The sequence below is a fragment of the Balaenoptera physalus genome, assembly GCF_965194825.1.
Source record: "Balaenoptera physalus genome assembly, chromosome: 12".
Lineage (NCBI taxonomy): Eukaryota > Metazoa > Chordata > Mammalia > Artiodactyla > Balaenopteridae > Balaenoptera > Balaenoptera physalus.
The window spans coordinates 56,533,393-56,561,311 of record NC_138897.1 but is presented as its reverse complement, the minus strand read 5'-3'; the positions used below and the strand labels follow the sequence as shown (position 1 = coordinate 56,561,311).

General features: G+C 45.7%; 1 protein-coding gene across 2 annotated transcripts in view; it reads left to right on the top strand.

Annotated features, from left to right (window-relative positions):
- LAMA3 (laminin subunit alpha 3) overlaps positions 1–27,919 on the top strand; it is a 243,722-nt gene that overhangs the window by 133,752 nt on the left and 82,051 nt on the right. For both annotated transcript variants that reach the window (XM_082418551.1, XM_082418549.1), the window contains 11 exons: positions 1,638–1,746; positions 3,707–3,804; positions 4,691–4,835; positions 6,766–6,892; positions 6,975–7,114; positions 8,623–8,738; positions 9,882–10,093; positions 11,051–11,255; positions 23,895–24,039; positions 24,753–24,893; positions 26,370–26,531. In XM_082418551.1, coding sequence (XP_082274677.1) covers positions 1,638–1,746; positions 3,707–3,804; positions 4,691–4,835; positions 6,766–6,892; positions 6,975–7,114; positions 8,623–8,738; positions 9,882–10,093; positions 11,051–11,255; positions 23,895–24,039; positions 24,753–24,893; positions 26,370–26,531 — 1,600 coding nt within the window. The remainder of the gene's footprint in view (positions 1–1,637; positions 1,747–3,706; positions 3,805–4,690; positions 4,836–6,765; positions 6,893–6,974; positions 7,115–8,622; positions 8,739–9,881; positions 10,094–11,050; positions 11,256–23,894; positions 24,040–24,752; positions 24,894–26,369; positions 26,532–27,919) is intronic.

Genomic DNA, 27,919 nt, shown 5'->3' with positions numbered 1-27,919 from the left:
GTGACTCTTGACTATCTCAGAAGAGGCTGAGACTCTCTATGCCAAGCAGAGGAGTGATTTCAAAACTAAAGAAAGAAAGAACACCCTTCCAGGGTTCCACAAGCCATAAGCATTGTTTCAGGACCTTTGTCTGAATGGTGTTTTAAGGAGAGAAGTACATGATATTCTGCAGATCATTTAGACTTTGGACGTGGTGACAACACCAAAGTTCTCAATCATTAGATTTCCAAGACAATACTGCATTAGACTAGGAATCACTATTATTGTATTTAACCACTCCTAGGGAAGTCCCATGGTATCTTTTGACTTGTCTAAAATATTTCCTTTTTCTCTACTTTGCATGTCATGTGGATAAGTGAAAATGACCAGGCTGCAAGTAATAGAGTCCAAAAATATGATGCAATTGGAAAATATTTGACCCATAAAAATCTGTTTCAAATGACAGACCCTTTCAACATGGCAGCTTCTCCTGCTGAGGTTTGAACCTTTCCCAGCATTTCTCAAGTGAGGTATAACTATGTTGTTAAAAAACAATATCCCAACAGAAAAGTAGTGGTGCTCGTAGGAACACCGCTTTCCAAAATAGTGCTGTGATAACTCTGATAAATCTGATCTGCCCTCCATAAGAGAGGTGATCACTAATGATTCAATTATCCAGTTATTACTGTTAGTCTACTCTTAGTAAGAATTGAATAGAGGATAAAACTCAATCTAAGGGAGTCGCTTAATATAGTTAATATATTTAACTCCCAGAGTTATGGTTGAATCCAATAGACATACATTTTAATTGACACATGTATTCACACCCATTTTAATTGACACATGTATTCACACCCACACACATGCACAAAAGGGAAAAGAAAACAGGTATTTATTGAGTTTCTAATGTATGCCACAAACCATGGCTCTTTATACACTATCTCATTTTAATTCTCACCTCAGAAGTATTGCATTATTTCAAACGTTTTGCAGAGATGGTCATTTTCTCTTAGTATGTCTCTAGTTCCAAATTATATTTATAGACTGAAAAGTTCCTACTTTAGAGGATGAAGTCAGAAGCATTCCTCAAATAATATTTCCTTTATGGGTTTTACTACGAGGCTGTATTCTTTAGTTCAGAATCTTACTTTAAATGTTCCTGAGCTCTGTATGTCCTCTGATGCCATGGAGGGAAGGAGGATTAGGAGGAACAGACTGAGCTTCTAAAGGCAAACTCGGGGCTTCTCAGCCTCATTACTGACGCGGCATGAGATGGTCATTGTGAGGTCAGTAGGCAACTTTAATCTCCAACAGTACCAACGATATTGGTAAATTTCCAAGAAGGCTGTGTCTTAGACATCAGACATTACTGGCCCTGGGGCTCTTTCTCCAGATGACCAAACCAAGTATTATAAAGCTGGGTAGAGAAGGTGCGCAAGGCTGTCAGCCCTGAGAGGTGCAACTCAGAGCACAGTGGGAAGGTTCTTTTTCCCCTACTGATCATGGGCTGCATCCCTCCTAAACTCCACCTCCAGGGAAATTCATTGTCAGTGACCTGGTTAACAACAGGAGAAACTGAAGCGCAATCAGCAACCCCACAGGGCATAAAGTGAGGGAGACCAGGGGAGTCAGGTTAAGAAATCTGTTTCCTCTTGTAGCGTCCTCTGCCGGAGCGCTGTGACCGACAGCAGGAGCCGCCTTGCTGTGTACGAGCTGTTAGAAGATGCAGACGTTTGGCTCAAAGCACGGATGGCCCGATTCCTTCTGGTACGCTTCTGTTTTGACCACTGAATTTTAGAAGTATTTTTATTGGTAACCATATATATTTTTAAAAGCTTATTAAAGTTTTGGCTGGGTTTGTGTTACAGCTATAAAGTTAACCTGCAGAGAATTGCCAGTGTTATGATGTTTATTTTCCCATCTAGAAATCTGTTTTGCCTCTTCATTTGTTGGAGCCTTTTCTATAGCATCCAATAAAGTTTAGTCATCAAATTTGAACACACTTCACAAAACGCCATTTCATTAATTTGTATTTGTTGTTACTATTATGAATGAACTATCTTTTGTCGTGATATTTCCTAGTTTATTATTATTGCTGGTGTATAGAAATGCCATTAGTTACTGTTTATTTTCTTTCCACTTTACTATTTTATTATGTCTATTAGCTTCTTGGCAGATTCCTTCCGAATTTTCAAGGTTGTAATCACCTGGTATTTTTTTCCAGACCATTGTTACTCAATTTCAAGAAGAGTATTTTCAATTAATTAGATATATACTATTAAGAGTTAAAATGCCAGCTTTGGCAGATTAAATACCCTTTTAATAGCATAACTTAAATATTGAGAATTGTGATAAACACAGGCAGTGGGATCTGGGCTAGGAAGGGGTGGTCAGGTTTACAATAAATATCTCAGGGAGCATAAGATTATCTAAGCATGAAGCAACTTCCTGATACTGCTAATATTAAGCATGTATCACTCTGGGAAATGCCAGGCCAGCCTGTTCTAATATGTTTTAAATATTTGTGCTTGACAGTATTAAAAATGTTGAGCTTTCTCTTAAGAACTATCTGGAGTTTAGTTTTTAAACATTATTATATAAACTATATAATAATTTAAGACTTTTTAAAATGATGACTCTTTTTAAACATAATAAGTCAAGTGAATCTTAACCTCTTCATTTTTGGAAATTATAATGGGGCTGAACGTCCTTCTTTTAAGCATAAGTTTGCCCTTTTTGAAATAGTCAGATGTCATTCAGAGTCGAGGCTGACTGGAAAATAAGCTCCATGAAGGCAGGAGTGTGTCCATCTTGGTCTTGCAGAATCCCACCGTCTCAGTGCCTGGCATATAGCAGGTGTTCAATTAAAATTTTGTTGTTACCGAATAGCTTTGTGATCAAGCAGGTAATAGTTTTGATTTTAAATAAAAAGTATTAAGTTAATGACTGAATTTCTTGTGTGACTCAGAAACTAGCTCTGGAGACAGAGCCCAAATGTGCCTGAGATACAAGTCATCCTCTATTGAGAAGGATTGTTTGTAGCGGGAGCAACCCTCTTTCTGAACAGTGGGCTCCCTGGTTGCCCACCACGTCCCTGCCTCTCCCTGCCAAGGGGTCTGAAGAGCCAGCATTGGCCCCAGGCAGGAGAGAAAAAACTGTCAAACGTCACTGACAGAGAGTTGTCTTTGAACTTTCACATGATTTTGTTTATTCATATAATTATTCCAAGAGCAATTTAGTCAGTGATCCTGCATAATAGTAAAAAGGATTTGTTGGACGTAATGATGCCAGAGGGAGTGCTATCCTATGATTTTTACCGCTTTACAATAATAGTTATAATTCCTCTGGGTGAATTCTTAACGGCTTTTTGTTGTTGTTGTTGTTGGGTCTTCGTTGCTGTGCGCGCGGGCTTTTCTCTAGCTGCGGGGAGCGGGGGCTACTCTTCATTGCGGTGCGCGGGCTTCTCATTGCAGTGGCTTCTCTTGTTGCGGAGCACGGTCTCTAGGCGCACAGGCTTAAGTAATTGTGGCGCACGGGCTTAGTTGCTCCACGGCATGGGGGATCTTCCCGGACCAGGGCTTGAACCCGTGTCCCCTGCATTGGCAGGTGGATTCTTAACCACTGCGCCACCAGGGAAGCCCGTAACAGCTTTTTTAAAAGAATGTGTTTGGCTATAACCTTGACTTTGCTGATAACTGGGACGTACCTTCTTGTATTTGCTCGACAGCATCAAATTTGTATCATACCCACTGAAGAATTCTCAATGGAATATTTGAGACCTCACGTCAAATGCATTGCCAGTTATGGGAGATTTGTTAATGAAAGGTAATGTGTTTCCTTCCTTTATCCCTTGTTTGTGCTGAGTGATACTTAACGCTTTTAAGGCTGTAGATTTATATTTAACTTCAGAAGTGATCACAGGCCAAGGTGCTAAAGGCTGGTGATGCATTAAAAAAAAAAAAAAAAGAGCTAAGTCATTCATCCCAGCAATCTTTCCAGAATTCCATTATATCAGGAAGCTGACACAGTAGCAACTGGGGGAAATGGTTAGGCCTCACCCTTGAGGACAGTTACTCTGAAGTTCTGTTCTGAGCCTTCGTCAAGACTCAACTTTGTTCCAATCCTTTCATCTCTATGTCTGAGACTCCTCATTTAAAAAAACATGAAAATAGTGACCCATCTCACAACTATGTTATGAGAATTAGCTAACCAATGATTATTGGGATTTTGGGAAGGTTGTTTGGATGTAGATTTCAAAAATAATTTATGGACACAGTCATGACATCTTATGCATATGGTTGAAACCACCAAGACAGTGAAATCTGGCTGTGCCTAAAAGAAATGATAGGCATGTGTTCTCTTTGTTTTTGTATAGTTTTATGTCAACATTGATGTTTAGAGGTGAATAATAATGTTTCATTGCATTGATCTCATTTAACAATGAATTTTAGTCCTAGAGAGGGAAGTTTTAAAAAGTTTCCATCTAGCTTACTTTCCTTCAAAATTAAGATTTTTTTTTTTTTTCTGTCTTAGCTTATTGTATTAAGCGGGCAGCCAGAATACACTTGGCCATTCCAGAGCACTGAGTATGTTTGTATAAAGATCTCCACAGGCTGGTGGTTCTCTGTATCCTTTTGATGCTTAGACTCTGTATCTTCACCGGGGGACAGTTCTTCGGGTTTTGGTTATTTTTCAGTATTCTCTTTTTCAGTGCCACCTGTATCACCTTGGTCCCTGAAACTCTTCCAACAGCATTGATTTTGGATGTTCCGAGCGGTGGGTCTTCCCCTCTCCTGCCCCGGGACCCTTTACCTTCTGCTGACGCTGTTACTGGAGTCACCTTGAAGGCCCCACAGGTAGGGCTCCCCCTCCGTGTGTTGCTCGTAAACCAGTGGTTCTCAAAGTGTGGCCCCAACCAGCCCCATCCCCTGGGAACTTGTTAGAAATGCAAATCTGCAGGCGTCACCCCAGAACTATTGAATTAGAAACTCTGGAGAGGGGTCCAGCAATCTGTGCTTTAACAAATCCTCCAGGGGATTTGGATGCCCCTAAAGTTTGAGCACTTCTGCTCTCATCTGTGGAGAATCCCAGGCATGAGGCATCCGGTTAATCCTGTCTGTGGCCGCCCCATCCTGACGCTCCTTTTCCCTCCTGCATCGCTGTCTACATAGTCATTTGGCAATTTTTCATGACCCATCTTAGGATAGGTCATATTTTCATGGGCTACTGCTACTTAACGTTGTTGAGTCATTAATTATCTTCCCAAATCAGAACATAAGTGCTTTTAGAACTCTAACAAATTTTTTGCGGCCCCAACTTGTAGGCAGGACATTCCCAATAAACACATATTGATTAATCATCTAGAGCACAAAGGTGAAGTATATGAAGGGAATATACCTTTTTTTTCGCTGTAAACTACACAATTGCAGGACTTAATGTTTGTTCTGATGCCATTATGTCCTTCTAATCCTAGAGATGGCTTGTGTCAGTTCACATTGCATAAAGATAGGAAATTAACAAGATTTGGGAGAGAAAATTTCATAAGATCCCACATGGGCAAGGCAACCTAGAATAGTAAGGGGAAATGAATTGAAATCATGACAGTAGAGCTCTACTCCTGGTTTTGCTATAAAATTAGTGTATGACCTTTAGTCAGTCACCCTCCAAGGCACAGCTATCATCTGAAAGATAATCTTTTTTTTTTTTTTTTTAAATAATTATTTATTTATTTATTTATTTATTTTTGGTTGTGTTGGGTCTTCGTTGCTGTGCGAGGGCTTTGTCCAGTTGCGGCAAGCGGGGGCCACTCTTCATCGCGGTGCGCGGGCCTCTCACTATTGCGGCCTCTCTTGTTGCGGAGCACAGGTTCCAGACGCGCAGGCTCAGTAGTTGTGGCTCACATGGGCCCAGTTGCTCCGCGGCATGTGGGATCTTCCCAGACCAGGGCTCGAACCCGTGTGCCCTGCATTGGCAGGCAGATTCTCAACCACTGCGCCACCAGGGAAGCCCCGATAATCTTTTATTGTTGTTATTCTTGTAGGGTTTTTTTGCAGTTTGAAAAGACTTATTACTCACATAGTGAGGCTTTCTGGGGAGAGCAGGGCTCACACTCAAACCTGAGCAAGCACTGGGGTCTGAATCTGGTTTTCGTTGTGGTTAGGAGGGGGTGTGGGGGGAGTCTGGGTGAGGGCTCCCTCTCCCATGGGCTGGAATTTGTGTGGTTAGAACTTCCCACATGTGCCAAGGGATGAACACCTGGGCTTTCTTATCAGCTTGTCCAGGTGTAGGACAAAAGGCAATAGGTGAGTGATGGAGCTTGAAAACTGTCAAACATGAAAAATGGAGTCTGACCCTTTGTTACACGGTTATTACAAGTAGTGCTTGAATGCTGGGAACATTCTTGTATGGCCTTTTGCACACACAGTGTGCCTTTCTGTTATTAAATACCTAGGAATGCAATTGCTCAGTTATATGTTCAACTTTGGTAAAAACCACCGCATAGTTTTCCAAAGTGATTTTACCAAATGTCACTCCCTCCAGCATCATTTATGGTTGTCCCACAGTTGGTTTGTCCATTCTGCAGCTGAGGGTTATTTGGTTTGTTTCCAGTGTTTGTGATCACAAATAAAGCTGCTCCAAACGTTCAAGGGAAGGTTTTGTGTGAATGTGGATTTTCACTTCTCTTGGCTAAATACCGAGGTTGTTTTGGTTTTTAACCTCAAAATATCCTATGATTCTAATTATTCATAACCCTGCAGCTTGAGGAATATTTTTTTTCCCACCCAGAACCAAGTGACCTTGCGAGGACTCGTACCGCGTCCGGGTCGATATGTCATTGTGGTCCATTTTTATCAACCAGTGCATCCGACGTTCCTGGCGCAGGTGTCTGTGGACAGAGGGCGGCTGCAGCCAGGTGAGCTGCGGGGAGCAGGGCCGGCTGCAGGGCTCACCTACCTTGGCAGGGGTGTGATAGGAACGCCTCTCTCTGCCCCCAGGAATCTTCCGTGCCTCTTTTTGCCCCCATGTGCTTGGCTGCCGGGACCAAGTGATCGCTGGAGATCAGGTTGAGTTTGACATCTCGGAGCCAGAGGTGGCCGTGACTGTGAAGGTTCCAGAAGGAAAGTCCTTAGTTTGGGTGCGTTCTGCTTATTTCTCAGCTTGCGCTTCACGTGGTTGCCTTGGTTGGCTGCTCTGTGTGTCAGTTTTGGCTCATGACAATAATTCCTGCAAGGAATTGAAACCAGATTTATAGAAAAGTGTTTAAATTTTACAGCTAACTTTACCAAAAAAAAAGTCTTTCTTTGACAATTAAAATCAAGGGAAAGCAGAATAATAGAGAAGTGACTAGGAAGAAAAACCTCCCTGCACGAGCCTGGAGCCCTCTCCTTCAGCCCCTCCTCAATGTCATCTGACAGGTCTCTCTCTGAAGCATTGAACACTCATTTGTTCTTGAAAATTTCTTTCTTTTTGGCTTCCATAGCTACTTTCTCTTGTTCTTTTCCCACTTTCTCCACTGCTCCTTCAATGATTTCTCTTTCCCTTCATGCCCATATGTCGCCGTTCCCTCTGCCTCGACGGTGAGCCCCCTTGTTCTAAGATTTCTCTTTGAATAACATCGTCTGCACCTGTCAATTCTGTTCTCTCCTCTGTGCGAATGACACCCACATCTGTGAACTCATTTCTCATCTTTCCTGAGCTCTAGGACCATCTACTGCACATCCCCATAGCCAGAGAGCTCACAAGTCCCTCCAACTTCGCCTGTTACCAGCCCAGCCCCGGGCATCCCCTACCCTGTTCATTACCTTGGTCGATGGAATCGTGGTCACCCAATGCCTGTAAAGCCTTGGAGAGCCAGGAAGCACTGCCCAGGCCTGCTCTGTGGCCCTCCGGTTCTTGCTCCTGCCTCCTCTCTCTCTGAGGACGTCATCTTCCTAGGGACAGGGGCCTGACTTTATTCATTTTGTATCCCCTGTGCCTGGAACACCATCTGGCACGGGTACTTGGCAACGTTTATTGAACTGAATAACATGAGAGCAGTAGACTCTGTAAGCCGTAAGTTGGTAAGTAGTTGACGAAGATGTTTGAAATTTCCTGCAGCATTTGTTACTGGCACAGTCTGGTTTATACAGGTACAGAGAACTGAGCATTATTTTTAAAGACTGGGGCTGCAGTTATTCATCATAGAGTATCTGATAGGATATGAATTTCAGGGGCAAGCCACCATGTGAGTTTCCCCATTGGTCCTGCCATTTCGGTTTGCTCACATTTAACAACACAAAGTGCAACCTCTGGAGATCCACTGTCATCCCAGGCATGGATCACACAGGGCCCTGGCTGTTCTAACAGGCCCCTGCTCACCCCTGACGTCTCCTGTCCCTGCCCAGCACCCGAGGCTGCTGCTTCTCTGAGCAGGTGCTCCAGGAGATCTGCCCCAGACTTATCATTTCCTGCATGGAAACATGGCCTGAGCCTTCAACACTGGCTTAGGGTTGTTTTGTGATTCTTTTTTCATAAATCCTGTTTCATTTGGTTTTGGACTTAACAATAAAGAACGTTGATCTTAGCGAAGAGAAAGTGTGATGGAGAGCCGTAGGTATGCCGTGCTGTTGGAAATCCAAAGACATGCCGACAGCTTCCCTTTAGGTCCGTGTCCTAGTGGTGCCTGCGGAGAATTACGACTACCAAATCCTTCACAGAAAATCAGTGGACAAGTCATTTGAGTTTGTCACCAATTGTGGAGGGGACAGTTTTTATATTGAGTAAGTATCCTTTGTGGAAAGGCCCTGGGAGGCATGCAGCTCTCTCACATTCCCGACCAGAGCAAGAGGCCCAGGGAGGGGTGGCCCTTGGGTCTGTCTTCTTCCTCTGGGAGCCTGAGGGAGTGGCACTGAGTCCCGGGTCCTCAGCGCATGCTACAGCCATTGTGCACATCTGGGCGAGATTTCCCTCCTCAACTTTGATCTCAACAGATCACCCTCCAAGCTGGGATTCACAGGCTGCTTGGGAGTTTCTCTTCCTCTTCCCTGCTTCCTCTTGGCCGACTCAGATTCCTAAAAGATACCACACAGGGCTTCCTCCAGGGGGAGGCATGTGAACCCTGATTCCCACTCTCCTTTGCCCTCTGATTGAGTGGGGAGCATCACAGAGGGGTGGACCTCCCCGTCTTCCCTCTGTGGGTCCCTGAATGCTAAGAGCCTAGAACCGCCCTGAGTATCAGCTCCTGCCATTCTTTTCTGCAGACCCACCCTCCCCCCTGTAGGTTTCCCGAGGAACTGAGGCTCCTGGGGGCCAGATGCCTCCTGCGTAGAAAATATTAAGAGCAAAGGCTCTGAGGTCAAACAGCTATGGGTTTGAGTACCTGCTCGACCACTTCGTAGCTCTGTGGCCTCGGGAATGTTGCCTAATTTCTAGGACTCTCAGTTGCCTTATCTGTGAAATGGGGCTTAGGGCCTAATCGGTTGGGTGGTTGTGAGGTTAAGTGAGGTGTAGGCAAAAATTCTAACACACATGTTCAATAAATGTTGGCAATTCACCTCCTCCTCATTATTATTCTAACTGGTGTATCATTACACATGTAGGTGTAAATTTTTTTGGTGACTACTTTATTGAGATATAATCCACACACCATACAGTTCATCCTATAGGTGAATTTTCACCCATTTATTCCAGCCACCGAAAGTTCCCACCCAGCGTCCTGTGATGTGTCCTGGAGTGGATGGGGATGGGAGGAGGGGTGGCTGGCACCCACTGTGAGTCCAGGGGTGGGGTTTTCTCTAACTTCCTCCCAAACTCCAGAGCCTCTCCCCCAAAACACTGCTTGGTGAGGCATGTGGGAAGAGGAAGGTTGGGACCATTTCTGGGCATGCCTTCCAGGGTCTCACCATGAGCTTTTGTTTCCACAGCCCCCAGAAAGCCTCTGGATTCTGTAAGGATTCTGCCAGGTCCCTGGTGGCCCTTTACCATGACGGCGCACTGCCTTGTGAGTGCCACCCCGCCGGCGCCATTGGCCATCGCTGCAGCCCAGAGGGCGGGCAGTGCCCATGCCGGCCCCATGTCATTGGGCGGCAGTGTACCCGCTGTCAAATGGGCTACTACGGATTCCCGCACTGCAAGCGTAAGTGCATGTTCAGGTCAGCCAAGGTCATCTCTGGTCCCAGGTGGATGAAGCTCACCTGGGGCCAGGTTTCTTGAATTTCACTGTGCTGGAGACTCACCTGGGAATCTTCTGAAAATGCAGATTCTGACTCTCAGGCCTGAGAGTCTGCATTTCCAGTAACCACTCAGCATATACCCATGCTGCTGGTCTAGGGACCACACTATGAGTAGCAAGGTTCTAGAAGGTAAATATTTATGTTTCCCATGCTATGTGACCCATGCACTTGGCAAAGCAGGTGAAGGTAAAATAGCCTTAAGCATCAAAATATTGGACAGCTCAGTTCTCTTCTTAGTGGAATAGGTTAGGCTTCAGTTTTTGCAGCCTAACCAAAGCTCAGCTGAGGTGGGAGGAGAGCCAGGGTCACAGGGCGTACTCCTCACTGAATGAGGAGGCCATGGACCTTTATCCAGGAAATGTGCTGCAGCCCTAGACGAGGGTCAGCCCAGGCCGTGTGAAGGGGGCAGAGTCCCCGCATGGAGGCCAGCCTTTGCCTAACAAGGGCCCCGCTGCTGCATCCTGTCCTGACCTTGGGCTCAGTGCACTGGGGTGACGTGGAGGCCCTTCAGGGAGCCTGAGAAGAGCTGACCCCCTGACGGAGGACAGGCCTCACGTTAGAATGACATGTAACTGCAGCTCGGGGTCGGGGGGCGCCTTAGGGTGTCTACCTTGGTGTCAGTAGCTCCAGCTGTGCCTCACTCAGCTTCTGCACGTTGTGTCCGCCATGAGCATTGGGTGTGGTCGGTCTTGGCCCCAAGAAAGGGGCCTTTCAGATAAACCACATTCAGTAATGCCATAAGGGAAGAAAAGCAAGACCTTTCTCCCAGACCCCTTGGAAGGTTCTGGAAACCCTGGTGCAGTCCTGCTGGAGGTCAGGGGAGTCTAACCCTTTCACCGTGTCTCTTCATCCCCGGCCAGCATGCACCTGCGGCCGGCGCCTTTGTGAGGAGACCATGGGCATGTGCCTTTGCCCACCCCGCACGGTCAGGCCCCAGTGTGATGCGTGTGAGACACATTCCTTCAGCTTCCACCCGCTGGCCGGCTGCGAAGGCTGCAACTGTTCCAGGACGGGCACCGACAGGGCTGCCACCCCGGAGTGCGACAGGGACCATGGACAGTGCAGGTGAGGCCTGGCGGACTAACCTGTTGCATCCTGTGGTGGGAAGGGAAGACGCTGTCCGTTGCCACACCGGTCCCCGTTACTTCCCGCTTCGCATGGGCCCCGAGACTGCTTGAGTTGACCTCAGGGTGATGCTTCCACCCAGGATGGGTGTGGTGTTTGGAGCGTCTGGTCCCCTCGGGCTCGGGTGGCCTGGCAGAGCCTGGGTGGGCAGATGGCTGTCTCCCGAGGCCCAAGCAGCCTCGCCGTCCACTCCAGCCTTGTTCCGCGTGTGCGTGCGATACGTGCATGATTACGTGATCAGTTCCATCTCCTTGGTCACCGGCTGGTGAGCATCTGTTCGTTTGTACTGAGGTCTGGGCTCCAAACCTTCATTCTCCTAAGCTGGTAGTTTTGTTAAGGACGGTGCTTGATGAAGTCTAAAATCCCGAGCCTGCTGCCCTGACTCAGATGGGGGAGCCAGAGGCGGTGCAGGGGCCTCCACAGGGGGGCTCCATGTGGGTAGGGCGGCAGGGTGGGCAGTACCCGCTGGAGAGCCTGACCTGAGAGGCGGGGCTGCCTCCCGGACCACCGAGGTCCAGCACACAGTTGCTGAGAGACAAGAGGCAAACGGCGGCTCAGACAGATGCCAGGGGGCCAAGAGGTTCGCTCAGCAGGTCAGCTCCTCATTGGAAACCAGAGGGTGTTGTCACGTGACTCCAGGTGATCAGCCTGATCTCGGCAGGAGGAGAGAGTGGCCACAGGGGGTGAAGAACAGGATCCAGTCTCCTAGAAGAAAAGGCTGGAAAGAATCTGATAGGGTTATGTGGCAGGAAAACTGAAGCAGAGCTTCTGCCATCCAGGCCGGTGTGACCTGTGCAGGAGAAAGCGTGAGGCTTGCCCCCGCCCTGCACTGCCCCCTCCCCCCAACCCCCAGGCACGTGGACGTAGGCGTCGGTGCCTGTGACCCCGGTGTGAGAGCCAGGAGGGGCCGTGGCTGCCAGTGGCAGGCGTCTGCTCCTCCAGCTCCAGGGCAGCTGTGTTAGTTTCCCGTGGCTGCTGACAAATGGCCACAAACTGGTTGTCTTCAAACAACAGAAATTTATTCTTTGATGGTTTGAAAGGCTAAACGTCTGAAATCAAGGTGCTGCTCTTTCTAAAAGCTCTAGGAGAGACTGTTCCCTGCCTGCCTCTTACCTTGCCGTGTTGCTGGCAGTCCTTGGAATTCCTTGGTTCTGCCTCTGTCGTCTCATGGATTCTCCTTGTGTGTCTCTGTCTTCACATGGCTTTCTCCTCTTTGTGTGTGTCTGTGTCTTTCTTTTCTTTTTCTTTCTTTTTTTTTTTAGCCTTTGAATTTTTTAAAACTTTAAAAAAAATTGACGTATAGTCGATGTGCAATACATAGTGTCTAAGTTTCAGGTGTACCACATGGTGAGTCACAATTTTTAAAAGTTATACTCCGTTTATAATTATTATAAAATATTGGCTATATTCACTGCACTGTACAATATATCCTTGTAGCTTATTTATTTTATCTTTTATTCCTATTTTTCTTTTTTGAAGTATAGTTGATTTACAATGTTGTGTTAGTTTCAGGTGTACAGGGAAGTGATTCGGTTATACACATATATGTATATATCTATATTTTTTCTATTTTTTCCATTATAGTTTATCACAAGATATTGAATATAGTTCCCTGTGCTATACAGTAGGACCTTGTTATTTATCTATTTTATATATGGTAGTGTGCATCTGTTAATCCCATACTCTCAGCTTATCCCTCTCTCCTTCCCCAGTAGTAACCATAAGTTTGTTTTTTATGTCTGTGAATCTGTTTCTGTTTTGTAAATAAGTACTATTTTTTTTAGATTCCACATATAAGTGATGTCATGTAATATTTGTCTTTCTCTGTCTGACTTAACTTTACTTAGTATGATACGCTCTAGGTCCATCCATGTTGTGGCAGAAGGCATTATTTCATTCTTTTTTATGGCTGAGTAATATTCCATTGCATATATTATATACACCACATCTTCTCTATCCATTCATCTGTTGATGGACACTTAGGTTGCTTCCATGACCTGGCTATTGTAAATAGAGCTGCTATGAACATTGGGGTGCATGTATCTTTTCGAATTAGAGTTTTCATCTTTTCCAGATATATGTCTAGGTGTGGGATTGCTGGATCATATGGTAACTCTATTTTTAGTTTTTCAAGAAACCTCCATACTGTTTCCCATAGTGGCTGCACCAATTTACTTTCCCACCAACAGTGTAGGAGGGTTCCCTTATTTATTTTGTATATAGTAGTTTGTACCTCTTAATCCCCTACTCCTATCTTGCCCCTGTTTCCCTCTCCCCACTGGTAGCCTCTAGTTTGTTCTCTATATCTGTGAGTCTGTTTCTGTTTTGTCATATTCACTAATTTGTTCTAGTTTTTAGACTCCACGGGTAAGTAAGTGATATACAGTATTTGTCTTTCTCTGTCTGACTTATTTCACTCAGCATAATACCCTCCAAGTCCATCCATGCTGTTGCAAATGCAAAATTTCATTCTTTTTTATGGCTGAGTAGTATTCCATTGTATATATACCAGTGTCTTTCTTTTTTTATAAGGACACCAGTCCTATCGGACTAGGGCCCGCCTTACTCCAGTATGACCTCATCTTAACTTGATTATGTCTGCAAAAACCCTATTTCCAAATAAGGTCACAATCTAGGTACTGGGGATTAGAACTTGAACGTACCTTTTGGGGACAAAATTCAACTCTCTATAGCAGCAACGTTTACTTTTCCTGAGGAAGGACCTTTAACCACACTTCTGATTGTTGCCCAACATCTAACTAACAGTTCCTTTGTCCTCTGCGAAGGAAGCTGAGTGAGAATTTGAGTCATGGAAGATTCCAAGTCTTTAAAACCACAGGTTTTGAGTCCTCTGTGAGTCAACTCGGTTGCCTATCCTTCTCCAACTATGAGCCTAAATGGAATGTGACGGGTACAAAGAATTTTGAGACGTTAGCAGAGAGTTTTCATCACATACATTAGGTTCTCGTCCCTTCAGTGCTTACGCTATTCTCTGGAAGGAAGTCAGGCACTTAGTTTATTACTAAAGACTTTGCAGTGGGTTCCGAATGCACCAATAGGCCTGTGAACATGTCTGACCTATTTCCAATAAATTCCTGATTCATGAGGCACTTCGTGTGGAAGCACAGGCTTCTACCAGGACCTGCAGGGATGCTACAGAACAAAAAGATGCACTGTGCCCAGGAGTTGCTTGCTGTCTTGTGGCTGGAGAAGATGGATAAGTGGGAAGCTGAAAGGACCTAGATGTGCCAGTCATGACCCAATCAACTTTGCAGAAGAAGTGAGAGACCAGACCTAAAGAAACTGTAGAATTAGAACTGGCTTCAGAAAAGGAAATCCATGGTGTTATAAAAAGGGAAACAGATTGAACTAGGAATAATATTCCTTTTCGTATATTTGAAAAACAAGTCTAAGGAAAGAATCCAACGTCTTTATGTGAAATGGGTTTGCATGAATCCTTCAGAGGAAAGAACAGTCTGACAAATAAGCGGGATAAGCAGAGAGGGAGGTCTTAGCATTAAAATCCTTTGCTGAGGGCTTCCCTGGTGGCGCAGTGGTTGAGAATCTGCCTGCCAATGCAGGGGACACGGGTTCGAGCCCTGGTCTGGGAGGATCCCACATGCCGCGGAGCAACTGGGCCCGTGAGCCACAACTACTGAGCCTGCGCGTCTGGAGCCTGTGCTCCGCAACAAGAGAGGCCGAGACAGTGAGAGGCCCGCGCACCGCGATGATGAGTGGTCCCTGCTCGCCGCAACTAGAGAAAGCCCTCGCACAGAAACGAAGACCCAACACAGCCAAAAATAAATAAATAAATAAAAATTAAAAAAAAAATCCTCTGCTGACTCAAGGGACTAGGAATCTGGATATAAGAAAGGCTGAAAGAACAAGGTTCCATTTGAACAGCAGAATGAGCAATGCATAACCTTGGGAAAAATAAAGAAGAAAACTAGATGGAAGAACAGGAGAGGAGATAAACAAGGGGACGTGGAACAGTTACTGGGAGATGGAATCCTGGCAGAGGATGAAGCCCAAGACTCTGTAGTGGCTCCAATCACACCTGCATGAAGACACTCAGAGCCCTAAATACTGAAAACATTACAGTGCCTCCATATTTAATTAAAAATAAAAACTTACTAAGCCACAGAATAAGTGCCTACAAGTCCAACAAAGTTCTGTTTTTCCATAGTGACTACTTCAGTTTTTCTTTTGAAAACAGAACCCACGTGAAGAGTTTGGGGCTGGGGGTAGAGGTTGGGGAACCATGTACATGGGTTAGAGTGAGAGAGGACCCCAAGGAGAAGGTGTGGACACACAGGAGGGAAAACAGGTGTGGGTCCTGGAGCGGGTCCCTGTGTTTAATCATAGGAGGCAAAGGAGCCAAGGAGGTGGAGAAGCAGTTTTCAGGCAGGAAGAGAAGCAGGAGAATTCACTGTCTGAGAACCAGTGGGAGAGTTTTAAAAGGAAGTGGATGGGGGGCTTCCCTGGTGGTGCGGTGGTTGAGAGTCTGCCTGCCAACGCAGGGGACACGGGTTCGAGCCCTGGTCTGGGAGGATCCCACATGCCGCGGAGCGACTGGGGCCTGCGCGTCTGGAGCCTGTGCTCCGCAACGAGAGAGGCTGCGACGGTGAGAGGCCCGCGCACCGCGATGAGGAGTGGCCCCCACTTGCCGCAGCTGGGGGAAGCCCTCGCGCGGAAGCGAAGACCCAACACAGCCATAAATAAATAAACCCCCCCCCCCCAAAAAAAAGAGGAAGTGGATGGTCAGCAGAAGAAATTGCTGCAAACAGGACCTCACACACAGTTTCTCAATGCTGCCACCACAGAAAAAGGAAACTGAGAACGCATTAAAAACTGTAAAAATCAGTTAAGGCACCATCTATGAGAGAGAGATTTACCATAGGATGTTAGGTACAAATTCTAAGGAGAATTTAACAAACCTTCATTAGCCGATGACAGTTTAGTAGACTAGAAAATTCCTAACTCAGGACTGAGACATGCTGTATAGTAGTTTTGCCCACACCCGAGGGAACATCAACAGGAATGGAATCTCATTGACCTGCATGGCACGCAAACCAAGATGTGAAATTATTTATCTTGACATTACCAAAAAGACTGTAATCACCTAATGGGATGACACATCTTTCCATGATCAAAGTGGATTTGTCATGAAAGGGCCTTGGCAGATAATGTAAGAAAAACGTCAATTTATTACATGACTGTAAATTGCACAAATTACCCATGATAATTCCAGTGTTGATGCCAAAAAAGCTTTTGATTGCCTAAAGGAATATTTCTTTAGAAAATATTAGAGGAAAGAATGCTCCCCGCTGCCCCTGAAAATATCCTAATGAAAATGAAGAATGCGTTTAGAGGAACCTAACATTCAAGTAAAAGAAGTAATCAAAGATACCTGGCACTTGCAATAAAAAGAAAAACATATCCTTTCTCAGTGATACAACAGACTCTCTTACAGTTGTACAAGTTATCACAAATCACAAAGCTGAAAAATTTGAATTTTCAAATTTTATTTGACTATTTAGAGGTATTAAAGTTTATCATACTAAAGGGAAATCGAACTGTTATAAATATTGATCTCCTTTAAAATGAATTACAGAAATAATTGCAGCAATCCACAATACTCAATTCGTTCTTAATTGAAACTAGTGTTGTAATTTTAGACACAACTGGAAATAAATTCAATTGGAGCCATAAAATTGAGTTCTTGCTTATCTTTGTCATGAACTAGCCAGGAGACTCTGGGCAAGTTGCTTTGCCTTCCTTGGTCTCAGCTTCCTAATCTATAAAATGAAGCTCGGTAAAATCATCTCCAACTTCCCACCTAAATTTAAAACTCTGATTCTGTTTCTTCTTCCATCTCTGATTGTATCACGGAAAATATTACAAAAGTATATTGTATAAATGATAAAAAGTCCATTGTTTGGGACAACTCTATCGGGATTGTGGTCTTAAAGATGCTTATATTGATCAAAATTTTATTTTTTTTATAGCATCACAGTAATTGAATCAGATATAATAGCAATGAAAAAGTACATTTGCATCTGCTTTTAATAGTGGATGATTGTACCATCAGATTCTTTGAACAAACGAAAGAGCTAGAATAGCCTCAGAAGATTTTATCAATCAGTGACAGATACACAGATGCTGGGAATCACTGCTTTAAAAGACTATCGTCACGTCGATGACTTTCAAGACATTTTAAGATTAATTACAGGAGATGGCAGTTCACCTGGACGTCCAGTGAAACCACATGTGCAAGCGTGCCTTTTCAGAAGAGCAGCAGCAAAAGGAAAGCCATTTTGGGGGGACCTCTATCTCAGCCAGTCTCACAGATTTACTAAATGTGTTAGATGGAGAAACAAAATACCAGAAAAGGTCGTAGACTTGGCATTCTGGGAACAGAAGTACTTCCAGCTCGGCAGAAATCCACGAGCCCGAACAACCTGGAGAAGCAATCCCTTTGATGCACCTCATCAAATAATAGGAATGGTAAATTCCAGACGGCGTGCAGGCAGGTGCTGGGACACGGTGGTGAGCAGGGCGGACGGGGATGGACAGAGTTCAGAGTTCTCACTTACGTTTCCTCTGTCCCAGAGGCACCTACCTTTTAAAGTTCTTTAGAGGATTAAATATCCTGTGTGAAAACCCTTAGAACAGTACCTGACACACACTTGCACCCAGTATTAGCTGTTGTTATTATTTGCCAAGCACTTGGCTGTCTGCCTTCTGCCCTTTATGCTTTGTCCTCCTGAAGCCCCACCCATTCTCCTGGCTTCAACCACCCGACCCTTGATGATTCCCAGATCCAGAGCTCCAGTCCTGATCCCTGACAGCTGTCTTATCCCACATTCGTTGAAAATCAGTTCTACCTGGGTTCCCCTATTGGCTTTCCTTAGGGGGGGGCCTTGGCGGACAAGTCCCCTGACCTCTTTGAGCTCCTGTGCCCTCACATGTATAATGAAGTGTTAGATTAGATGATCTTTAAGGGCCCTCTCAACTCCTAAATTCTACACTGAGTCCATATCTGAAACCCTTGCCATTGTCTTGCCTTTCAGGCCATTCCTCTCTTTGAATTTTTTTAAAAAATTCTACATATTGGTGACAGCCTCCCCCCGGTCCCCAAAGCCTGAAATCTCAGCATCACCTTAGAGTCAATTCCTTTTTCCTACAGTCACTCAGGTGTCAACTTCTAACAAAGTGTGTATTATCCCCCTTCCTTCGATGGCCCCCTGCAGGTACTTCCACCTGGTGAAGTCCTTTTTTACCACTTCCTGTGTGAATGATCTTAGTCTCCGAACTGACCTTCCTTTTCCTGGCTTCCTTCCTTCCTTCCTTCCTCCCTTCACCTTTCTTTCCTTCCTTCCTTCCTTCCTTCCTTCCTTCCTCCCTTCCTTCCTTCCTTCCTTCCTTTCTCCTTAATTGAAGGGGAATATGCTAGTACACAATTATACTGGGATTTAAAAATCGATTTTCTCCATAATTTTGTTATTAGTGCATAGAGAATGTTGATAAATGCACATATGTTTATGATTTCATCTTCTTGGTGTGTGGGGTTTTTTAAAAACTAGGACGAAACATTTTCTTCAGTCCCTGTGATTTTTTTTTTTTTTTTTGGCTTTAAATTCTACTTTATCAGTTAGTATGTTTTATGACTGAAACCATATCCAGCGCCTGCTCCAGTTTGGGTGCTGTGCTTCGTGCCGAAGGCACACATGCCTGCTAACGAGAGGTCATGGTCTGGTAGGGGAACCTCTACTAATCAATAACGACAGTGCAGCATCATGAGTGCCACCATACTGTGTGCAGGCTGCTGGGGAGTGGAAGTGGCTCTGACTGGCACCACGTCCATCACATTACTCTTTGCATAAGAACCTTCCTCAAGTCTCCACTGTCTGAGAAAATAAAGACCAGCTTTCCGTGGTGATCTGGCCCCCACTTACCCTAACTTAAGCCTTTTTTCAGCTTCTCTGGTTTTTCTCACTTTCTCTAAACGCTATTTGCCCAAGTTCAGTTCTTCAGTTATCAGTTCTCCTTTCCCCTCTTCTGTTACCCCCAAATTATCCACATCCTTCAAGGATTCTGTATGAAAGGTACAAATGCAAAGAAGGCATGAAGCCGCTGCAAGCCCACAGAGGTACCCTTGTCATCACATTGCCGAAAGCTAGTTCTAAGCTTAGCCGTCCCATCTCTCACGTGATTACCTAACTTTCTGCATCTCTGTGTCCCATGTCCTCAGTGAAAATGCACGAAGGTCAAGACTGGCTTATTCTACTTTTTCCCCTCCCTCCCGTGTCCCCTAAAACGAGGATGTGTATCTATCAGTAGAAGGCACTCAGTAATTATAGGATGAATAAATGAACGAATATAAGGTAGACTTTGGATTCTAGATTAAAACTGGACTTGAATGGAATACAATATTAAGGGACCCGTGGTATTTAATGAGCAAAGGGTAGAGTTCACCCTAATGCCTGACTTTCTGGTGACCTGCGAGACACACGAGTACCCACACACGTGCGGGTGTCATTGCACAATGTTTGGCCCTGAGCTCATTGCCACGGAGATGACTTCACTTGACCCGCATCCCCGGTGCTGCTACTCTGCACCTCCTGGCAGCAGCAACTGGAACCTTCTTGCCGTTGCAGGAAGGGCAGCGCCTCCGGTAGCACAGCGTCTCCCTGGAGGAGTGTGCAAGGTCAGGCTGACTTCAGGTCATTTTTAAAAGGCATTCAGCCAGACTTTGAGGAGGAAGTTTCCTTTTTATTCCCTGTTGTCATGGCACCACCCGAAACTCCTTTGGTTGCCTGTTTTTGCACAGGATTCACGTGTTCAATGCTCTCGGCGTTGCATTACACAGAATCCAGACATCGTATTTTCCATGTTGTGGTGAACCCTTGCCCGTCAGTCCCACCCGGGGTCCTTGGGTTCAGCTCCCAGGCCACTGCTGCTATCACTGTGTTCAGCTTTCTGCTTTTTTCTATCCGCTCTTCTGTGCTCAGTTGCTACCTACGTGCTGGGTGAGGCTCAGCGCTTCATCCCACGTTACCGGCGCGGTTACACCCTCTCTGCCCAGCTCTCCCTCCCACCACGTCATCCCACGGATGCCCTGAAATAAACAGGCAGACGTTTCTCCTGGTCTCGACAAGCGGCTTGTGCAGCTGTCCACCCTGCATAATATTCCCCTTCCTTTCTTTTCCAATGAAGTGAAAATATAAGAAAGAGGCTCCCGTCTGCCTGTCCTCACCTTCAAGGCCCGGGTCCAGGTCAACGCTCAGGGTCACTTGTCCCCCGGAGGCACTCAGGGTGTGAGAGGCTCGTGGGCACCAGCCTTCCGTGAAGGCACCTGTTGGCCAGCAGCCCTGTGTGTTTGCTGAAAGAAGCATCCTGGACTTCAGGAAGACAGGCTGCCTGGATGGCACTTTGTGACAAGAGCGCCGTGCACGGCATCCTTTTCCTCACTGCCAGGTGGGAGGAGCAGGGAACGCCCAGGCTAAGTCGGGTCATTGCCAAAGTTCCTCCTCTGATCTAGGTTTCTTCTTCCAGGCAATTTTATTTGGAGGGGTTATCTGTACTCTCCCTTCCCATCTCTCACCCACCAGAGTTCTTGTGCTCCAGAAATAGGGAGTCATCTGGGAACAGTCAATTTTCTGCTGGCCCGTGATTGCATTTAGTTTGGGATTCACAAGAAGAGAGTAGGTGTTCTTAACCTGGGCCTAGGAACAAAATTGTGTGTGCTAGAAAGAGCGAGAGAGAGAGAGAGGTGATGTAACCTGTGAGTGGGTGGAAGTACTTTTCTGAGAAGATGGCCCATAGTTTCTCCAGCTTCCCAGAGGGTCCCTGACCTCTTCCAGAGTTTGCAGTCCAGAGTTTGCAGCAATCGCTCCAAGCAGACTGCTTCCACCTTTCGCCTAAAGCACTAGAGGTGTGATTTGGAGAATACTTTTCTTCCTCACGGAAACAGTCTCTGCAGGTATCAGGTAGGGAGGGAGATGAGGGGGTGGGGCTGTGCTGAATGACATTTGACCTTATCAGCAGGCCTTGCAGGTAAAAGTGATTTTGTCTTTTTAGGTGTGGTGAGTGGGATAAAGGGAAACACATCTGCTCCCCTTAGCTGATACCATAACAGGAGTAATGATAGCAAATACTTATGTGTGCACGGCACTCTTCTAAGGTTTTTAGATTTTTATTTTATTTAATTCTCACGGTAATCCTATGAAGTGGGTATTATGAGCTACTTTTACAGATGAGGAAAGTCAGTTGTAAAGAGATTAATTGCTCGAGCTTCCTGTAAGTAGCAGAGTTGGGATTCAAACCTAGGCCACCTGGTCCCAAGTTTGTATTCTTAATCACGTACAGAATTCTTTACTTAATTATAAGCAGATATTTGCCAAAGGCAAACTTACTGGGATATAAAGTTATATTTGTCTTTTTTGGGGATGGTCCCTGGGGTGAGATTATTTTTTAAATTGAAGTATAGTTGATGCATGATATGATATAAACACAGGTGTACAATATAGTGATTCACAATTTTTAAAGGTTATACTCCACTTACAGTTACTATAAAATATTGGCTATATTTCCTGTGTTGTACAATATATCCTTACAGCTTATTTTATACATAATAGTTTGTACCACTTACTCCCCCGCTTCCCTCTCCCCACTGATAGCCACCAGTTTGTTCTCTACACCTGGGAGTCTGCTTCTTTTTTGTTATATTCACTAGTTTGTTGTATTTTTTAGATTCCATATATAAGTGAGATGATACAGTATTTGCATTTCTCTGTCTGACTTATTTCACTTAGCAGAACGCTCTCCAAGTCCATCCATGTTGCTGCAGATGACAAGATTTCATTCCTTTTTATGGCTGAGTAGTATTCCATTGTATATAGATACCATATCTTCATTATCCTCATGTGAGATAGGTGATAGCTTACATTTGGTAGCAAGTTAACGATAAAATATTTCAAATCAGATTATACTCCTAACAGTCTAATAGAAAGCAGATTTCCTAATACTTTCTTGGGACTGACAAGAAAAAAATCAGTATGTAGTTCCATCAGGCTTCAGCTGTGGAGCTCAGTGACCAAGCTGCCTCTTCCTCTCCTCACCTCTCGGGTGTTGGGCTTCTCAGCCCTGAGAAGCCTCTAGTGTTTTCTCAGCCACTCTTGTGCTCAGAGCTCCCTGGAGCCTCCTTGGAGCCCAGCCCCACTCAGGCCATTTCCCTCCTCCCTCCCTGCTCCACTGTCCAGCCAGACCACTGGGGGGCCTCCTTGCCTTCTGTCCCCTCACCCAGACCACGGCGAGCCCCAGCATCGGCACCCTAGGATAGTTTGGAACCCATCCCCCCATCCATACTGAGTACCTCTGCCCTCGTTCGGCCGCCTCATCTACCTGCTGTGGAACCGATCTCAGCTCAGTCCTTCACACACAGCCAACCGCCCTCCTTCCTCTCTGAAAGCTTTTCAAGATGACGGTGGTCCTGGGAGGCAGCGGCTACTGCTTCCCGGCTCCCGCAGACGAGAAAGCAAGGCCTTGAGAAGTTGGATAACTTGCTGAGACGCTGTCTCTAATACATGTGAGAGCTGGGGTGGAACTCTGGCCAGTCCGCCTTCAGTGTGCAGGGCTCAGCCCCGCGCTCCAGGGCCCCGGGACAGTGTCACAATGGCCAGCACCTCCGTCCACATGAGCCGGCCCCCTCCCGCCTCTCCAGGCTCGTGGTGCAGCATCCCTGCTCATACCCCTGCTCCAGGAGAACCCGCTGCGTTCCCTGCACATGCCAAGCCGTGTCCCCCCGTTCCTGCTGTCTGGGACGCCTGCCCCACCTCCTACCCCGGGACACTTGGCCTTTTACACTCAGCTCAGGCATCACCTCCCCCAGGGGTGCTGGGTCCGAGCTGGCCCTCTAACCCCTGTTTAGATCCTGTGTGTATATCGTTCACATTTCCACCTCAACACTTATCTTAAGAGCTCTCAGGCCCAGGGACTGTGTCCTTCTGTGCACCCCAGAGCCTAGTACCAAGCCTGGCCCTTGGAATCACGTCAATGATGGTCATTGTTTTCTTTTTAATTAAGGTATAACTGACATGTAACATTATATTAGTTTCAGGTGTATACATAATGATTCGATATTTGCGTACATTGTGAAATGATCACCATGGTAAGTCTAGATAGCACCTGTCACCGTACATAGTTAACAAAATTTTTTTTCTCATGATAAGTATTTTTAAGATTTACTCTCTTACCAACTTTCAAATATGCAATGCGGTGTTATTAACTATAGTCACCATGCTGTACATGACATCCCAGGACCTGTTAATTTTATAACTGCAAGTGTGTATCTTTTGACCCCTTTCATCATCAGGATGACGGTCACCTTGAGCTATTTTGTGTGAGTGCCTTGTATCCGCTTCTCTCCATTCTGCCTTGGACGCTAGCACCCCGTGGACAGGCCCTGTGTCTATTTAACTGGCTTCATACAGCAACTGCTCTGCGGCAGTGCAGGTCGGCTCTAGAAGTGTGTGTAGAAAGATGACGAGGACGTTTGCTTCCTTTGCTTAAGTACAGATGCAAGCCCAGAATCACAGGGCGGCAGTGTGACCGGTGTGCTTCCGGCTTCTACCGCTTCCCTGAGTGCCTCCCCTGCCAATGCAACAGAGATGGGACTGAGCCAGCAGCCTGTGACATGCGGACAGGGTCTTGTCTCTGCAAGGTAAGACAGAATGTGCAACACTGGAGAGGTCGGCCACTGACCATTGTGGAGGGTCTTCATGCTGAGTCATTGTATAAAAATCAGTGGGAAATGGGGTTGACCCAAGATAGATTTCCATAAAGACTATGGCATTTTCTAGTCATTCTCATTGGATAGAAATAGAAGCGAAGACCTCCCCCCCGCCCCCACACTGCTCTTGTCCTTTGAAGAGGCCACAGACCTCCTTAAGAATCTGATGACAGATATATACTGTCTTCAGAAAAATTGACACAAACGTTTGTCATAATTTCAAGAGGTATGTGGGTTCCCCTGAAGCCTATTCCTGTCCCATGCACCCCAGGTTAATCATCTCTCTCCAAGGCGTTCTGCAGGGTGTAGGAGAGCTCCCGAGTCCCAGTGGATGTTCTAAAGTGGTAGTAAGTGGGATGAACCTGTCCCCCCCATATTGTGAATCCTTCTGGTGCTCTTTCTCTACCTTCAGGTTGCCAAGGGGCATCTTATGAAATTTAGGAAATCCTCTCTTCCATTTGTACATGGTATAAAAGTTTAAATCATTAATGTGGTAAAAAGCTTAACAGCCGTGTAACTTTGGATGCTTTTTTAGCATCCATGTTCTATCATTTTATGTTGATACTTAATTTGTGCACGTAGCTCTCTTCAATCAGAGAACCTTTAGAAGGAATGATCTCTCGTTTCATGTTTTTCTTCAATAGGAAAATGTGGAAGGTACAGAATGTAACGTGTGTCAGGAAGGGTCATTCTACCTGGACCCAGCGAACCCCAAAGGTTGTACCAGGTGCTTTTGTTTCGGAGTCAGTCATCGTTGTCACAGCTCGCATAAGAGAAGAGCTAAGGTAGGCAGGGCATTAGACTCCTTTTGTTTTCATTTAGTACTTCCAAATGAGGAAGTAATGCATTGGCATGAAACGTGAAGGGTTGTGGGGTTTGTAGCATCTTGCTTGGTTAGAATGTTAAGCGTTGTGCTCGCTGGTCCTCAGCCTGCAGTGTTCTGTCCCCAGATGTCCTCATGTCCCTCAGTTCATCAGCTCTCTGCTCAAGTGTCTCAAGTGCTTAGAGATGCCATCCTTCACTCTGTAGCTTCACCCTTCTCTGTGTACTTCATAGCATGTGTCACAGTTCTAAAGGTTGTTTATTACGTATCTATTTTCTCCACCAGTCACATGTAGGCTGCTTGATACAATCCCAGTGCCTTGAGCAGGATCTGGAACATAGTAGATGCTCAATAAAAACTCATTAAATAAATGGAGTTAGTTGTTCTTGCCCCTCGTTTCTTCTTATCTGCTTATCTTCCTGTTTTACTTTCCTTCTCACCTGTTTTAACCACATCTTGTCTTTAGCCACTTTTAAAATTAACTCCAGGAAACTAAAACTTTTGTTGCCTTCATGATTCCATGAACCACTAGTCTCATGCTTGCTTTCTTGTGTGACATGTCTTAATGTCCAACAAGTACTCAAAGAGATTATTTTCTCTATTTTATTGCCTGCCTCCTGAAAGGAATGCAGGCTTGTAATTGGAAAAAAAAAAAAATTAGTTTGTAAATCTACCCTGAAGTCTCCTCTGCTTACCCTCAGGGGAACCCGGAAGCATTATTCTGAATCTATGCCTTGTCAGTTCCTTCTTTTTCTTCCCCTCATAGTTTAACTCCTGGCTTCCTTTGTGATCTGGGGAATATTTAATTTTGATGCTCCTTGGGACTTCCCTGGTGGTCCAGTGGCTAAGACTCCATGCTCCCAATGCAGGGGGCCTGGGTTCGATCCCTGGTCAGGGAACTAGATCCCACATGCCACAACTAAGAGTTCTCATGCTGCAACTAAAGATCCTGCCTGCCGCAACTTAAGACCCAACACAGCCCAATAAGTAAATAAATATTTAAAAATAATAATAATTTTGATGCTCCATTTAGAGAAGAATAATGACCGCAGTCCACTGTATTCTACATCACATTTTCTAAGGAGCTCACCATTAAAATGTGCCCACAGTCCTAGTTATTATTCACACCCTTATTTGTGTATTATTTGAATATTTATTGAACACCTACTAAATGTCAGGAACCAGGATGCGTGCTGGGCTACAAGGATAAGTCCCACGTGCATCTGGTCACTACCCTTTGAGAATTCCTAGTTGCGGTGGGTCAGGTGGGGGCTGAGTGGGAGTGGGCCCCCTCACTGGAGTCAGACACGAGAGGAGATACCGGAGGGAAGCCTTTGAAGTAAGTTGGCTGCCCCACAGCTCTTTCTACTCTGCATAATTCAACCATCGCCAGAGACGCCATGGGCACACGTTTCCATCCGTTGCCTCTGTGTTTCAGTTTGTGGATATGATGGGCTGGCGCCTGGAGACAGCGGACGGAGTGGACATCCCCGTCTCCTTCAACCCGGGCAGCAGCAGCGTGGTGGCCGACCTCCAGGAGCTGCCCTCAACGGTTCACAGCGCGTCGTGGGTCGCCCCTGCTTCCTACCTGGGGGACAAGGTAACCGTGTCCTGCTGTCCTCCCGCGCTCTTGCTGGACCTCCTCCATCACTGCACGGGCATCATTTACTGGATGTCTGGAAGGAAGGTTCCGGAAGTTCAGGTTACTAAAACTGAAGAACTTCGGTTAATCACAAATGCAGAAGATGGAGAGGCTGAGGGTGTACGGGCCTCAGGGGCCCACATGGTTGCTCACCAGCAAAGGAAATCCTGCACCAGGTTCTCCCTGATTTTCACTTAATGCCAAAGAATTTTCCTCTGGGGAAATAACCATTTAAATAATATCTGCCGCGAATGGCACATGTATGCTTTTAAATGCCAATGCTGAGAATTCTTTGTTTTAAAGCAGAAGAAGGGCCCCTTGTCAGGAAAACAAAAGCTGAGAAGTGACTCATGAGCTCATTAAAAGAAGCACAGGATCCAGTGACAGCATGGCTTTCATTAGTAGAGTCACGTGTGGTTATGAATACATTTTATTTCTTTTTTAAAAATTTTTATTGAGGTATAGTTGATTTACAATGTTGTGTTAGTTTCAGGTGTACAGCAGAGTGGATCAGTTATGCATATATATATACCCACTCTTTTTTTAGATTCTTTTCCCATATAGGTCATTACAGAGTATTGAATAGAGTTCCCTGTGCTGTACAGTAAGTCTTTATTAGTTATCTATTTTATATGTAGTAGTGTGTGTATGTCACAGATGTAAAAACAAACTTATGGTTACCAAGGGGGGAAGGGGGAGAAGAGGGATAAACTGGGAGACTGGGAGTCACGTGTGGTTCGACGCTCCTTGGGGAGCTTATAAAGGAGTTCCTTTTCCTTTGCTGCGTAAATTATTATTCCAGGATCTGACCACCTACACTCATTTATACGGGCAGATGTGTGAGCATCCCATAGAAACATCCTCAGGTGACATATGCACCTGGTGGCCCAGGATAGAGCTTTGGAGAAGGGGTGGATTTCACAGAGCCCAGCCCAGGCGATGCCATAGTCTCACATCTACAATGACTGAATATTCGGCCCTTGTCAGCCTGAGCTCTCTGATTCTGTCTTCAGGTTGAAGGACTATGGATTTTGACCTCTGAGCGTGGGGAATGTTGCTCCTTTCATATGACCCCACTTCTCCCTCACGTGATATGCCTCTTCACGTCCACATGGCGAGCCCTGTACTTACTGGTCATCTAGTCCTGGCTAACAAATGACCCACAAACTTGGAAGCTTAAAGCAACAGACCATTATTTTCTTGCCCAGTTTCCATGGATCAGGAATCCAGGAGTGGATGGCTCGGGGTCTCTCATGGGGTTGTGGTCAAGCTGTCAGCCAGGGCTACAGGCATCTGGGACTGGAGGATCCACTTCCAAGCTCACTGGCGTGGTTGTCAGCAGGCCA